The sequence below is a fragment of the Taurulus bubalis genome (genome assembly GCF_910589615.1).
Source record: "Taurulus bubalis genome assembly, chromosome: 9".
NCBI lineage: Eukaryota > Metazoa > Chordata > Actinopteri > Perciformes > Cottidae > Taurulus > Taurulus bubalis.
This window is the reverse complement of record NC_136597.1, coordinates 8,820,611-8,836,476: the sequence shown is the minus strand read 5'-3', so window position 1 is coordinate 8,836,476 and position 15,866 is coordinate 8,820,611. Positions and strand designations below refer to the sequence as shown.

The following is a 15,866-nucleotide window of genomic DNA, read 5'->3' as shown; positions in this document are numbered from 1 at the left end:
TTCAGGAAACAGTTTGGCTCCATTTGGGACATTATTTCCTCCAAATTTCATCACAAATCATCATGACAGAAGATGCAACGCTTCAAGAATTCCTCTTATATCCTATTATTCCCATGTTCTCTGCGTTAGTTTCAGAAATCATCCCACAGATCACTACAATTAATCCTCTTCTTTCAAAGGTTTACTGTAATCTCATCAATCTATTACGTGCCGAACTCTGTTATTACATCAACCTTCAATTCCAGTTGAAACATGTTGACTAAGCATGATCACAGTCTTCTGGAAAACCTTGGGGTTAGACGTTTGTTTAAGTTAACGATGTGGGTTTGATCTAGTTTAGATTGCTCCGTTCTTACATCTGAATTTCCACCTGACAAAAGGCAGAATAGACGGATGAACTGAATAAATAAAAGGACGAGTTGAGAAATTAATAAAAGAGGAGCACGTTGTTATGAAGAGTGTCAGTCTGCGAGGGACTTAGCATGGGAGCTTCCCAAATTGCTTTGTTTGGAAAATGATTAATAGACAATTAATAGGATCCTCTTGATTTTGCGTGTGCCCGCGGCAAAATGACAAAAATATTTTTCATTATCAAACAAAAAAGTGCAACAAATAAAGTGCTTAAACAGCAACCTTTTAAAGCAAAACAATAGATTAACACATAAATAAAATAACAAAAAAATAGGTATTAGAAGGAGATCAAAAGCTCGGTAGAACGCGCGCCTGGAACGCGCGTCTGGAACGAACTCGTGCTGGAAGGAACGCGCTCTGGAAGGAACGCGCCTCGGTCCAAAATCAGACTTTTTTTTGCCGTGAGAAATTGGTTGTGTGGCGTGAGCACCGCTCTCTCTAACACAGGCAGATGCCTCAAAAACTAGTGGCAACTCGTAAGTGCCCCGCCACCTGAGACGTGCCATCAGAAATGCTGCCTCTAAAGTAGTGGCAGCTTCCGGAACAGTGGCATCTCCCTCCGGCACCGCGACAGGTGCCTCCAGCACTGTGGCAACTGCGGCAGCTGCCTCCAGCACTGTGGCAACTGCGGCAGGTGCCTCCAGCACCGCGGCAGGTGCCTCCAGCACCGCGGCAGCTGCCTCCAGCACCGCGGCAGGTGCCTCCAGCACTGTGGCAACTGCGGCAGGTGCCTCCAGCACCGCGGCAGCTGCCTCCAGCACTGTGGCAACTGAACGGTGCCACAGGAAGTGCCTGTACAAGATGCCGGTGCCGCAATTTGAGCTTGCCCTCTCTCGTGCAATGAGAAAATAAACTGATAGAGAAAAATCATTATAATACATATAGTGTATTTGTGAAAAACAATTACATTATAAAATAGCTTTGTTGGAACAGCTTGTGTCCCGGGTGTGAGAGGGGTCTGCAGTGATCTTTCCAGCCCACTTCCTGACTCTGGAGGTGTACACGTCCAGGATGGAGGGCAGGCTGGAACCAATAGTTCTCTCTGCAGACCTGACTATCCGCTGTAGTCTGTCGCTGTCCTGTTTGGTGGCCGATCCAAACCACAGAGTGATGGAAGAACAGAGAACAGGTGTCTGTAGTCATTTAATCCTGTGATGGAGGATTTCTTGGGGTCCGAGATGATCATGGAGCTGTTTGAAGCAGGAAGGGACTTCACACAGCTCCAGTGATCGGTTGAAGAGCTGCGTGAAGAGGAAAAAGCTATGAGAATGGGAAGGCAATTAACAAAATATTATAAGGAACACAATATGACATTCGGAGCATGCACAGCAGCAAACAATTTGCAATGTAAAGACACAGTGCGGTAATGCACTTCCTTTCCCTGTGTTTGTGTTGTAATTCTAATGTATCGGTGCTTTGTTGACATAGCCGGGCCGGCAGCCCCGAACCAGCACCGTTGCACCCGCCCTCCGGTTCTCCCTTCTTCTTCTGGTCTTTTTTACAGGTTTGATCAATCACACTTTATTTCAGACTCAAAAAACATTATATAGAATACATACAAAAGCACAATTAAAATACATAGAGGCCTTATAAATAGACAGCTGAACCAATGTCTCCACAGCTAGGACTGGTAGCGTGTAGTACTAAACTTTGTAAATAAATAGGTTTTGGGTACCTGAGCTTGGGGATCCGCCCCCTGCACTCTGTCTGCTCCTCCTTTCCCCCTGGTCTGCCACAATAGATACGATTTCTTAAAACAGTTTGGAAAGTATTAACTCCTTCAGCCAGAAATATCCATGCCCTTCTTTGGAAAACAAGTCATTCAAATTGTCTTCCGGCCATATTGCTTAATAGTAACGTGGGGAAGCTCCCATAAGTAGTGCTCGGAAGTCTGACAGACGCTATCACACCTCCAAAATGATGGCATCGAGTTTCAGGGACTGCAAGGTTAGTGATTGTGCTTTGGGGGGAATTGCTTTATCGTTCAAAGGTAGCGGCGACATTCATTGGTAAAGTAAACTAAAGCAAAAATGCGGCTATGTGTGACAAGTGGATGCTAACTCTGTTAGGTTGGTGAAGATTAAATTAAAATAACATTATTGAGAGGCCTGAATCCTTCAAAGGTGTGCACAGATTTCTCAGACAGAGAGAGAGAAAGAAAGTGCTGTGTGTGTGTGTGTGTGTGTGTGTGTGTGTGTGTGTGTGTGTGTGTGTGTGTGTGTGTGTGTGTGTGTGAATACAAAACGTACAGTGCTGGGTGGATATATACAGTATGCACAGCAGCATTATTATGCTTTTCCCCTTCTTACAGGCATGGAGTGCAGAAGGTCTTCCGTTGTCCACCAGCAGTAATGAGGCTTGTAAACTATATGACGCCATCCTTACGCAGGTATCAAACACACACACACACACACACACACACACACACACACGCACACACAGACACACACTAATATTGTCTGCTGTGTTAGTGAACGCCGTGTCATTTTTCTTTGGCTCCTAGTATGTGAAACGGCGGAATGATGAGACCGTGGGAGGATTTGAAGGATGCATTTCTGCTATCCAGGCAGCTGACCCTAACTTTGGTAAAAGGATATGTTCTCAAATGTTATTTATTTAATTTGTTTTTTAGCATTGTTACAAGGTAACAGTGCTAAATATATCTACTGCTGAAATACCTAATTAGAAATGACTGTGACCTGAGATACCTTAAATCAGGGGTGTCAAACAACTTTTCACCCCGGGCCACATCAGCATTATGGTTGCCCTCAAAGGGCCGATTGTAACTGTAACACTGTATAACTCCCTAACATATTGTTAAATAACTGTCTTTGCATTTGATTATTGTTTATTCAAGTGTAAAAATATTGGACATGCATTTATATGAAAGTAAACATATAAGTAAGCAAATGTCTCTGTTATTACAACATAACTCCGTTTAATGTAATGTTAATTAAGAAACCCACATTACTCTATCAAAGATCAAAATTTAAAAAAAAGAGAATAAAGACAAAGCTTTTTCGTCACAGTGGAGATTACAGATGAGATAACAGAACTGGTCCAACAACTAATTGTGAGCAGTCAGAACATGTGCACTCCTGCACATACCGTTTTGTGGAATGGAGCACACTTTGGACAACTATGTTTTTCTTTGAGGCTAAATCTCCATGTTTGGTGTCAAAACGGCAACATGAATTCCAATCCTTCATCACGTCATCATAACACAAAATACTTACTGGTTTTTCTCCTTGAAGCATAAACATGTACTTTCAGTACCTGCCCGTCAAACAGAGCAAACGTGTGACTTGTAATCGACGTTGCGGACGCTGCTGTTTATCACCATGAGGTGATAAGGTTAAGCTCTCAAGTGTTTTAAATTGTTGTTCATGCATAACTGAAAACACGGGGTCAGACCTTTTGAAATGTTGGCTATTTCACAGTTACATAATGAAAACTAAGTCATAAGTACTTAGTCATAAGGTTTAAGTTGAATAACAGTATTACCACGAATCATAGTCAATATAACAGTTCTCTTTGAATTGAAAACAAAGCATTTGTCAAACAATATTTGGAATTATTAGTAACTTTGTAAGCACACACACTTTGCTGTCGTCGTTGTAGGATTGTTAAAATGACGGACAGGTAGCCTCATGTGACGAAAGCAAGAAAGTCCTGAAGGAAGGACCAATGGTATCTGTTTCCCTGTAGTCATGGGCCATGTGATCAGTACGGGTCTGGAGCTGGTGTCTACGGCGAGCTCCCCCCGTCTGAACGAGAGCCTGGCCGGCGCCGTGAGGCGCACGGTGGAGCTGGCCAGCAGCCAGGTGCTCTCTCCCCGAGAGAGGCTGCACGTCGAGGCCATGGAGCACATCTCACTCGGGTAAGATCCAGAGCCGGGTTTCCACAGGAAGTGCTCTCTGAACCGAGGGTCATGCCGGGGCGAGTGGCACTAAAGAGGGTCTCAAGACCGCGAGTGCTCTTTTGAAGTTGTAATACGGACCCCAACATGCATTGTTGTTTTTGTGTTTTAATGAAATGTATATAATTGTCCTCACTCCATTTAAGTGCAGTAGTTTCCTTTAAAAGACAAGCATTTTCCGTAATAATTACCTATCTTTAAAAAAATCAAAAGGTTTGAAGATGAAGTATTGTACTGTGTTTGGTGAATGGTATATCAATGAATTAAAACTCATCAATTTAACAACAAATCTTAAAATTATCTTAAAATAAAAACAGATGTGCAAGTATCTTGCAACAACAAAAAACTAAATTTTAACAGCGTCATATCTGATTGTTCAAGACTCGCCCATATGTTTGTTTTTATTGCTTTTTTGCTCTGTTTAAGCTCTATTTATCTATAGAAAAATTGTAAAAACATCCACATTATTTGTGTTTGAAGATGGGATCTTTGGCCCAATTTCCCAAAAAACAGTTTCACTGATTTATCAAAAAAACATTGAAGTGAGGTCTATAGTGCAGTCAGTCAACATTGGGTTCAAATTGAGAAAAGACCTGTTTTGTTTATCATCACGCCAGACGACATTTCCTGTGAAATAATTAATTATTTTTAGACAAGAAGAATGTCTCCAAGTTCCTCTGTTTCTGTCCCCATGTGATGCCGCCACATGCTTCAGATACACAGCATTCCTCTGTTTGTATTGTGTGCCAAAGCATCTTATGTAAATTTCAGTCACACAGTGCAGCAAGTAATATTCAGATTCCATCTGCAGTGTCTTATTTCCCCATGGTATAGTATTATAAACTGTAATATTGAGAATTACTTTTTTTCTGTCTCAATATTGTCTTCGAGGATATTTATGTTTTGCAAGCGCCTCTAATTCCCTCCGTTCAGCACAAAGTATATTGACATCTGAGTGATTTTCATGGTACACCTCTTCAGTTGTCCTTCATCAATGTCTTTAACAGTGACTCGTTTTCTTGCAGACATTTTACGAAGGCCTGCAATGTATGGGAATACATTCTGGTGGATCACCCCACTGACCTGCTGGCTCTCAAGTTTGCTCATGAGGGTTACTTCTACATTGGAGCCCAAACCCACCTTCGGGATTCTGTGGCCAGGGTGCTGCCCCACTGGAAACCACACATGCCTTTGTTCAGGTAGAGAAGACGGCAAACATCACATCACAGCACTTTATATGACTTCATAATCATGCAAAAACTCAATGTATTGGCTGAGTTCTATATGTAATGGGAGGGAAAGTGGGCTTTAAAACACTTCAAACTTAAGTTAACTTAACTTAACTTAATGTATATATATATCTATAGATATATATATATACACAATATACACAATAGGAGTGAATGGGCCTCCATAGGCCTTAATGCATTATGTAAAATCACTGCTAGCACATCAGCTAAATATGCATGAATAAAATAACTGTCAAATGATTTGAAAGCACCCAACTACAAATAAATTGGCATGTCAATCATCTTGGGAGCATAAAACTGTAGGGGGAGAAATACATATCAATATCATATACCATTATTTTTTTTAAACATTTTATGGCAAACTATACTGTGACTAAATGGCAAACTCTAAGACTTTTTTAATGACATTTTTACGACATTCAACACTTCGACTTTTTTTATGAAATTTTTTAATTACATTCTTATGAATGAAATACAATACAATTACTTTTTTTAAAAACTTTTTGTAATTTATATTTTGTGTGCACAACTTGTTTCTCCTGCCCCCAAGTCGACAGGAAAAAAAATCAGTCATTGCAAATTCTCCCTGGAAAAAAGAACAGAAAACCACATTAGTTATGCATCCTTGTAGAAGAAGAAAAAATGCAAGAAAATGCAAGAAAATATGGCGCGTTTGCGTGGATCATCACAGATTAACTCACACAGGCTCGTGCGAACACAAATCGTTTAGAATAGATACTAATATACCAGTTTATTGCAGGCTGTGGCCGGTCAGCTAGTGGTTGTAAGCAAAGTGTTTTTTACTGAGAAGCCAGCGAGTGTTTCAAGAAAGGCTGTTGAGGCCTCAGAGGGTAATCTCTCACACTGCGGGACGCCTCGCTCTCCAGCCTGCAATCACGCATGTCCTTTATGGGTAAAAACTCGGAGCAAGTAAATGTTGGTTTTCTTCCACATCTTTCATTTAACAACACATATTCAACATACATGCTGTAGGTGAGTCAGACCGAACAAGATCAATTCATATTTAAACATTTGAGGGTAACATTTGTGTCCTACAGCAAATATATCTTCAAGCGATGTCTTATTTTACCGAGACAAATCCTCAATATACTGGGACAACATTACCACAGCGACAATAAAAGCATATATTGCGTCATAGAAGTAATTTGAAGGCAGTTATCAGCATAATTAAACGTTGATCATGTTGACTTTTTTATTAAAAAGCAAGTCGCTGTCATTTCACTCTAATTTATTCCCCGTAGTCGTCATTGTTGTGTGTGTGTGTTTGTTCCCTCAGCTATCTGAAAGGAATGTATTCCTTTGGTCTCCTGGAGACCCGCGCCTATGACCAGGCTGAGAAAGTAGCCATGGAGGTGAGATTTTATTTCCCATTATAGTGTATTGAAAAGACGCGTGTGGTCCAGGCTGGTTGTGTCACTTCAGCTCGGAAAGTAATTTGCTGTCGAATACGAATAATAAGAAATGTGTAATGCATACAAAGTAGTTCTGGCATGACAGTCACTCGTGGGGAAAAAAAGATGAAAGAACATCATAGTCGAAACGTAAGATAGTAATTCAGACTTGAGCGTGACATTATTTTACATTTGCGTCTCCTCTCTCTTTGGTGCAGGCCCTCGCTCTGACTCCGGATGATGCTTGGTCTGTTCACTCGGTCGCCCATGTTTATGAGATGAAAGGTGAGGTGGACAAAGGCTTGAAATTCATGGAGAGCAGAGAGAAAGACTGGCAGGTACAACTTGTGCTGTTCCTTTTCCCAAGTGTGTGTGTTTTATATATTTTTAAAGAAATCATTTTAGCAGCCATGTACAGTTATGTACATCAGCTTGTACTACGAAATTCAATTACAAACTGAAATAGCCCATGAATAAATATTTCAAAATTGTATTGTTTATTGTCAGGTGTCTGACGTGATGGCCGGTCATAACTATTGGCATTGGGCTCTATACTTCATCGAGAAGGTAAATATTGTAATATTATTGTTTTCTCATCCGAGCGAATAGCTGGCAGTAAGAGCGTTCGTGGAGCTCGTATTTATGATATCCTTTCCCCTGGGTAATTTGAAGTTTGAAGTTGATTATACTACAAGATTAATTTGTGTTTGCATCTGTGCCACACAATCTATCAACCCCACTTATCGCTCAAGTCGGGAGTTATTCACATTCACCTTCCTCACCTCTTCCTCCTCCACAGGGGGAATACGAAGCCGCTCTGCAAATATTCGATTCTCAGGTTGGTTTGTGTTGAGAGTTTGCATCAAAGCTTTAACGATGTATCGGTCTGAGTGCATCCACACAGAGTCCTTTCAAGAGCCATGCATGTACCAACGCACTAGGGATTCTGACTAAAAGCAATGTGTTGTGAGTAAAGGAGGCAAGTGTGGGCAAATGGAAGTGAAATCCACGTGATGACACATTTCAAGTGCCATAGCTGATTCCTATTTTTAGAGGGAGTAAAAAAATAAAGACGAGAACATTTCATAATGTTACTTCACATTGTCATGAGTATGAAAGCAACAGAAATGCTGACATAAAGTTAGATGAATTTCATGAATGTTTTAACCTCTCACATAAGGGGAATACCACGAGACGTAGAAGTGTCTCTTTTAAAAAAAACAAAAAAAACTCTAGAAAATGTCCTTGTGTGGATGCAGTTACATGTTCCATCCGTGTTCAGGGTGAATAAGTACGCGTTTGTCCTGCATTAGGTGTTAAGACGTTGCAAAACGACAGGATCTATGCTGGGCGCTGTGGATGCCAGTTCAATGCTCTGCAGACTGGAAATGGAGGGTAAGATACGGGCTGATGTGGTGAAAAAGAATTCTCATTCACTGTAGGGAATCTACACGGGAAAAAACAATGGCACACAGACTCTAGATGTCACACGCTGTCTGTATTCAGCAAATTGGAAAGGTAGTTTTAATCTTAAAGAAAATATGATATCTTGGACAAAGTGTTGGTAAAATTATGGAAACGATGCACGTCACTTCTTATACTGATTGACCTAATGAAGGTGTTGCAACATTTGCTAATGTGTTGCTTACTGGCTGAATGATGACTCAGAGTCTAATTTGGGCTAATTTAAGACGGTACGGTCTTCAGCGAAACTGCTAATGAGGTGAGATAATCTCAGTTATCCAGTGGAGGGCCGTGCATTTTCTACCTGCGCCTTCAATGCTGTCTCTCCAGCTGAAAAGCCCAATTACCTCATTATGACGCCACAGCTACCGGTTACCTAGTTATAGAGCTGGGTGCGGCACATTGCTGCCTCAGGGCGATCTCACTATTACGAGCATGGAGGGAGGTCACCCGGGGTGTGTGGACCGACCTGCAGAGCTATTTTAACCACTTTGACAAGAAAAAAAGGCGCGGCCACTCCGTGGAACAATGTTCCATTACGCAGCGCTTGCCTCGCGATGTTGTGCATCCTGGCTGACCGACTTGACCAGCCCAAACCCGTCGGGTCAACAACAATGCATGTTGTCCAAATAACCACCAAACAACTAGTCACATTTAGTAATAACAAAACAATCAAACAAAACTAAAACACTGCACACACACGCACAAGACATCTCCAGCAGCTGCTGCACGTGGAGGGGGGAGGCGCGGCCCCAGCCCCAGCTCGACCAGCAGCAACAACAGCGCTGTGTATGATTAAATATGACTGCAGATGTAAGTAACACAACCAGCATTTCAATTGCCACATGCCCGTAATCCTCTGTGTGAAAGGCGTCATCAGTAAATCCACCAGCAAGGTAGCTTCTAGGTTCTAGGTAGAAGCTAGACGTTTCGAGTAGCTTTGTGCCCCACTGACCAATCACAGCGCATGTTTATGTTCACGCTGGGCCACTGACCAATCATATACATCCACATTGTTTGGCCGTTAAAACAAGCTGCACTGCTGCAGGCTGAAGACTGCAGTCAGTGCAACAGAGGAATATAGGAGCTGTGCAATGAGAAAATGAGCTAATAGGGACAAATAATTATAATACATGTAGTGTATTTGTGAAAAACAATTAAATTATAAAATAGCTATACCTTTGTGATTCTGTTTAGGCCAGCAGTGAAGGCTTAGAAGGCCCTGACGGCCCACCACTGCAGTTATCATACCTAATGAATCTGAAACTAAAGGCGGCTGTGTTAGAAACGGCTGCAATTAGCACAAAATAGTCTCAGTCCATTCCAACTAAAACGAAGCCCAAATGGCCTGCAGACATTTCAAAATGTGTCTCATAATTATATGGCCTTCATGCAGCCTTCAAGCAATATCTGTGTGTGTCTGTTTGTGTTGGCGCGCGTGTCAGGTGTGTGCGTGGGGGACCGCTGGCGAGAGGTGCTCCAGGTAACACGGCCTCACACCGACGATCACGTGACCTTGTTTAACGACGTCCACTTCCTCATGGTGTCGCTGGGAGCCAAAGAGAGCAAGACTTCTCAGCGTCTGCTGGAGGGCCTCCAGGAATTGGTTAAGTAAGTTCCACACCATTTCTTCTGTTCACTGCACACCTCAACACTCTGTCATGCCTTATATAAGAGCCACACAGACCTGACGGAAAACAAGGCTGAGCGAAGGATGGCGAGGTGGAGAGCGCATGCGGTCAGGAAGGGAATTCAGAGCTGCAGTCCGTCTCAGAGACCGGAGTCTTCCCTCTGTAGCAGATGCACCAGCTGCTGCCTCTGTGGAATTGTGGTTACAATGTGTTCTGGCATCCCGAACACGGACATCCTGTGCTCTCCATTTTGTCCGGCGTGCCGCCCACAGAAAAAGCGGCCACTTATAACCAGTTATTTGAATTAACCTCATTTTCAGGGTTATGTAATATCATGCAAGTCACAATAGTTGGGGAGTGATGCACCTTCGGGGGAAGCAGCTCTTTAAAGTATATTTCACAAGTAAGAAACAGAAACGTTCTCTTCAACACAGCTCTACTTTGAATGATCAGGCAAGACATGAGGATGTTTGAGCTTTGCATTCATTTAATTCCATCACTCACATGTTTACCGTGCCTTATTACCTTGGTTTGGAAGGAATGTAGGCACAGGTTAACATAATACATATTTTTGCCCTTTTGTAATTTCACATACTTCCTCTTACAGAAACAGTGACTCTCAGCATTAGCTTATCCAGCCTCACAGTGAAGGGATGTCTTAAGAGGATTCATGCTTTAATGCCTCCTCTTAAATAAATAAACCTGCCTGGAGTTTTCCCCATAGATTTTGTTGATGTTAATGTTTTTTTTAAGTCGGAGATTACATGCGTTGGTAAGCAACATTTACAGCTTTCATTTCATTAAACCTGAAGTGCTTCCTCATATAATGTCAGGAGCCTAGTTGTATGAAGTTACCTCCAAATTCTAACTGTTCTCTCCTGAGTTCCCAATTGTTTGAAAAGCAGTCCGTGAAAGTTTTTGAGCAGTTTCTTGTTTGTTTACAATCTCTCAAGTTACACTTTACCAATAAATGCCTTGTCTCCTTTGCCCCACAGAGAGCCAGGGGACAATCAACAGCATCAGCAGGCGGGGACTATCGGTGTGTCAATGTGTCAGGCCATGATAGAGTACGACCAGGGCCACTACGATCGAAGCGTGGAATTACTCTACCCTTTACGCTACCGCGTGGTAGATATAGGTGGCAGTGATGCACAGGTAAGCTCCCCGGGGAACATCTCTCTGTGGTGAACCCCAAGCAAGAAAACAAAATCGAGTCCAAACCAATCAGCGGGTCTCTGATGCACAGTTGAAACGCATGGCGCCTCGAGGCTTCACTTTCTTTCTCTTCAGATAACATTGATCACACTGCATTGAGATTTCTTGAAAAACAAAAACCCCTGTTGTTGTGAAATAGGCCAGAGGTGAAGAACACTCTGCATAAGAGCCAAAGCCTTTCGGTCCATGAACATGCTCCATAGTGTGAGAATGTGGAGCACATGAATAATGAATCTGTGATGGATGCTGATAGACTTTATGCATTTTATGTTCGATGTGTTCAGAGAACTGTTCCCCAAGGTGCACCAGTGTACATACAATACAGTACAACAAAAAGGGTAGAAAGACTATAGACAGTGTTGGAGAAGGGTTATGTTTACTAATGGTTTTGTCCACTGTTGTTCTCAGAGGGATGTCTTCAATCAACTGCTTATTCATGCGACCATGAAATCTGAGAAAAAGCACCATCAGAAACTGGGAAGGTAATGTACTACAGGGATTCCCAACCAAACAGAATGCCTCAATCTTCTTTTTCAGTCGCCATCCATGTGTGTATTTTGCAGTGGCCAAAACACAAGCTATATGCTCCCATTATGCAACCTACATCCCCTTGTCTGTACATCATGTTAGGCTTTTATTATTGATCAGTTTGGCCTCTCGGCTTGTCTCTGTAAATCTGTGTTTAAATGTTATCCTGTTCTGTGTTGTGCTGAATTCCTGCAGATGTCTTCTGATGGAGCGCGATGCCATGCGGCCGAACTCCCTCCTGACGGATCGCCTGATGCAGAGAGCGCTGGCTCTGCACAGCTAGACGGATTGCTACACGTCAACGTCAGCGCCGTAATCTGATGTGCTGGTGTTTAGCTTTTCGGAGACCCCTTTACCAACCTGCACTCTTTTTAATGTGGAGCTCTGTGCTCTTTTAGATACAGACCTTTTAAGCTTTGTAAGTGAACACATTTGTACTTCTAATCAACATGGAGCGGTGCAACTGTCACATTTCAATGTAAATGTGTTTGGAATAAAATCAATACAATAGCCACGTTCAAAAGCAATAAATATACACTTTGAATTTTGCATGTGATGCCTTTGAGCAACAAATTAAAGTTCACTACACTTTTATACCTGGAGGCAACAGCACGTTAAAACAAGAAATGTATTGGATGTTGCAGTGATACAGTAGCAATAAAAAAAGACACCTTTGCACATGTCAGACGAGCTGAGCAGAGTACTGTAAATTATTTTCTTCCTGTCTCTTACCCCCGCGGCGGCTCGCTCTCACAACACTGAGGTAATCTCATCTTGGATCTGGGACAGCACGATGCCTCCTCTAGAGCAGTGGCTCTCAACTGGTCTGGCTCCGGGACCCACCATCACCCCTTAATGACAAGTCGCGACCCAAATCGAGGAACATTCTCAACTTCTCACATAGACCTGAGTCTGGAGGAATTTCTAATGGGAGAACTGGGGATGTTTTTTGCTCTTGGCAAGAGTCTCAAAGTCTGAAGTTATAGTTGACAAGGCCACTCTGAGGTCATGCTCAATGTCCAGTCTATTCCTGTGTTTAGTCTTCAGCTGAACCAGAGCTGAGAAGCCACACTCAGAGATGGGTAGTGCTGAAGGGTAGCAAGGCTTTTACTGCTTGTGTGGCAAGGGAAGGATACTCGCTGATCACGCTGATGCACCAGAACTGCGAGAGGCTTACCTCCGTGAATTTATTTTTCAGCACGCGGTCACATGACAGCTCCACCAGCTGACTCTTTGATGCATGGCAACATGACGCTTTCTATGTCGATTTCAAACGGGTCACGTATCCAGTCGTCATCCCTCTGTTTCTCGGGAAAGTAGTCATTAAAGCGCTCCAGAAGTTTATTCAGATGCGTCGTTATTGTTTTCTCCATTACATTCTTTTCTGCCGTGTCCAGCTGCTGTCCCTCATGACAGGCATTGGGGAACATGTCGAGTCGTCTTTTGGAAACATGACTTGCACCCACGGAGATCTTCTTTTTGAAAGCATTGAATTTGTCAAGCTGTTCAAAAATGTTGTTCCCCCTCACCTGCATAGACAGATTTAATGTGTTTAATTGATCAAACACATCGCATGCAAGCCGGCTTGCACACTGTCGCTAAACAGGTCTGCAAGAGGCGAATTGTTCGGGGCAAGAAAGACTGTGATTTCAGCTCGTAGTTCATAAAAACGGGACAGTACCTTTCCCCTCGAAAGCCAGCGTACCTCGGCATGATAAAACACCTGTACATGCTCACTACCAAGATCTTGGCACAGGTTTTGAAAACATCAGGTGTTCTTTGCACCTTCGTTTAATGTTGTTTTCCACTTGGATGACATCTTTTAATATTCCATGAAGCACTGGGACCAAATCCTTTGCTGCCAGGGCCTCTCGATGCAAAAAACAATGGTGCTAAGTTGCAGTGGCGGCAAGTTTTTTTGGTAGGCCCATTTAATCAATTTCAGCAAACATCCCCCTATCACACACTACTACCATAATAAGTACATCTTATTAATACAATTCAGTATGTATATATGATAAAACATTTTTTTCATACATTTCCCACTTGACCTGAATATTTTATTGCTTCCAGGGCTTGAATTTAACTGTTTACTGTCAAATTACTTTAAAACAGGTTTAAATTGTCATAGTAACTTGAAGAAAGAGGACCATTTAAAATGTTGTATGTTCAAGAATACAAATTTGTATTTAAAATGTTGACATATTAAAATAAATGTCTTCATTTTACACTATGTAATTATTTTACTGTTATTCATTTACAGTAAAATGAGGATTTATACCTACAGTATTTTCATAACTACTGTATTAACAATGACGGTACTGGTATTATTACTGTAAAAATGTCGACAAATAGGTACTGTGATACATTTCACAGTGAAATATGTGAAATATGTGTACTGTGAAATATACTACAGCTACTTGCTTATTGCTGCCAGCAAGTTACTGTAAATTCTACAGTTATCTTGTTACAGTGTTGGTTTGGAAGGAATGCGCACTCAGGTTAACATAATCCATTTTTTGGCCATTTTGTAATTTCACATACTCTCAGCAGTGACTCTCAGCATTAGCTAATCCAGTATCCAGTCTGGCTTAAACAGCATGGAGTATTTAGCCTTACAGCTGTAAAACTAAACAGACAGCGTGTGTAGATGCCAAATCACCGGAACAGAGTTGTTTTCTGCTGCGGACAGTTTTTAACGAACATTCTAATAAAAATCCACTTAAAATATTGGTAAAAAATGATCGTATTTATACACAGTGTGTGGTATTTATACTGTGTCCTGGGTCCTGCTTATACGCACAGGATTGATTTCTACTGGCGGAATGCGTCTTGTATTTTAATGTATGTTTTGAAATTCTGATTGTTACATCATTATAAAATAACCCACTGTTAACAGGTCGGCTTATACCTTTTGCCTACCTGCACAGCGGAATAATAATTCTGAGGAATGAACGGACGTTCAGACGTTTGTCTCTTCAGCCATCATTGCATGGCATTGTTTATTTGCTACAGGCTGCTCTTCTGTGAGAGTCAGGTACAAAACAGAGAGAGAGAGAGAGAGAGAGGGGAGAGCGAACATCCCCCTTATAAAGAAGTGGTGTCATGTGACTTCATGCCATATGGAGGTGCAACAGCGCCTCCTTCTGAACAAATGTAATTACATGCATTCATACATTTATCAACTCTCAACACTCCCACTTATGAATGACATGTATACTGTATAACTTTTACATAACCAAATAAACAAAACAAACAAAAATGGCATGTTCAAACGTCAACATTTTTACACACCAAACATGACTCCTGCAAATTTCCTCAGCTTAAGTTTGGAGGCGGGCTTTGTCATAACATCTGCGACCATGTCGTCTGTGGGACAGTAAGCAAGTGACATCTTATCTTCCCTTATGGTAGACCTAATGAAGTGATATTTAATGTCCACATGCTTACATCTTTGTCTACACACAGGGTTCCTGGCAAGCGCAATTGTTCCCTGGTTGTCCTCATAAACAACAGTTTTCTTATACACATAGGTATCTATGCCTCCCAGTAGTTGCTCCAAATAAATACACTCCTGTATTGTTAGAGCTAGAGCCATGTACTTTACGAGCTGTCTTTACCCATACCTACACAATACCCGGTAGTACTGCGTCTGTCACTAGCGTCCGCAGCCCAGTCTGCGTCACTATATGCCTGTAGGCCTAGACTCTCTCCGCTCTTTCTGAAGCAGAGCTGTTTGTCTGCAGTACCCCTGAGATAACGCAAAACATGTTTCACCGTAAGCCAGTGTTCATCTGTAGGGTCAGCAACATGCTGTGATAACTTGCTCACCACGAAACATAGGTCAGGACGTGTACAGGTTGTCAAGTAAATGAGGCTGCCGACAGCCTCTCTGTACTTCTTCACATCAGACATTTTAGGTGCATCTTCAGAGTAGTCTAACTTTGGGTCACATGGTGTTTCTCTGATCCTACACTCCTGCGTGTCAAAACGTTCCAGTATCTTTTCAACATACCTCTTTTGTGACACTTTTACA

At 42.1% G+C, this 15,866-nt stretch overlaps 1 protein-coding gene across 1 annotated transcript; it reads left to right on the top strand.

The window, feature by feature from the left end:
* Positions 1-2,328: 2,328 nt before the first annotated feature.
* LOC306741726 (tetratricopeptide repeat protein 38-like) lies at positions 2,329-12,434 on the top strand (the record flags this gene model as incomplete). The annotated part of the gene is made up of 14 exons (XM_079224041.1): positions 2,329-2,358; positions 2,723-2,800; positions 2,915-2,996; positions 4,120-4,291; positions 5,356-5,529; positions 6,878-6,953; positions 7,211-7,330; positions 7,500-7,559; positions 7,792-7,830; positions 8,306-8,387; positions 9,902-10,067; positions 11,083-11,242; positions 11,711-11,784; positions 12,026-12,434. 14 exons carry the CDS (start codon positions 2,329-2,331, stop codon positions 12,111-12,113), a joined length of 1,401 nt encoding a protein of 466 aa, XP_079080167.1. The 3' UTR covers positions 12,114-12,434.
* Positions 12,435-15,866: the final 3,432 nt, after the last annotated feature.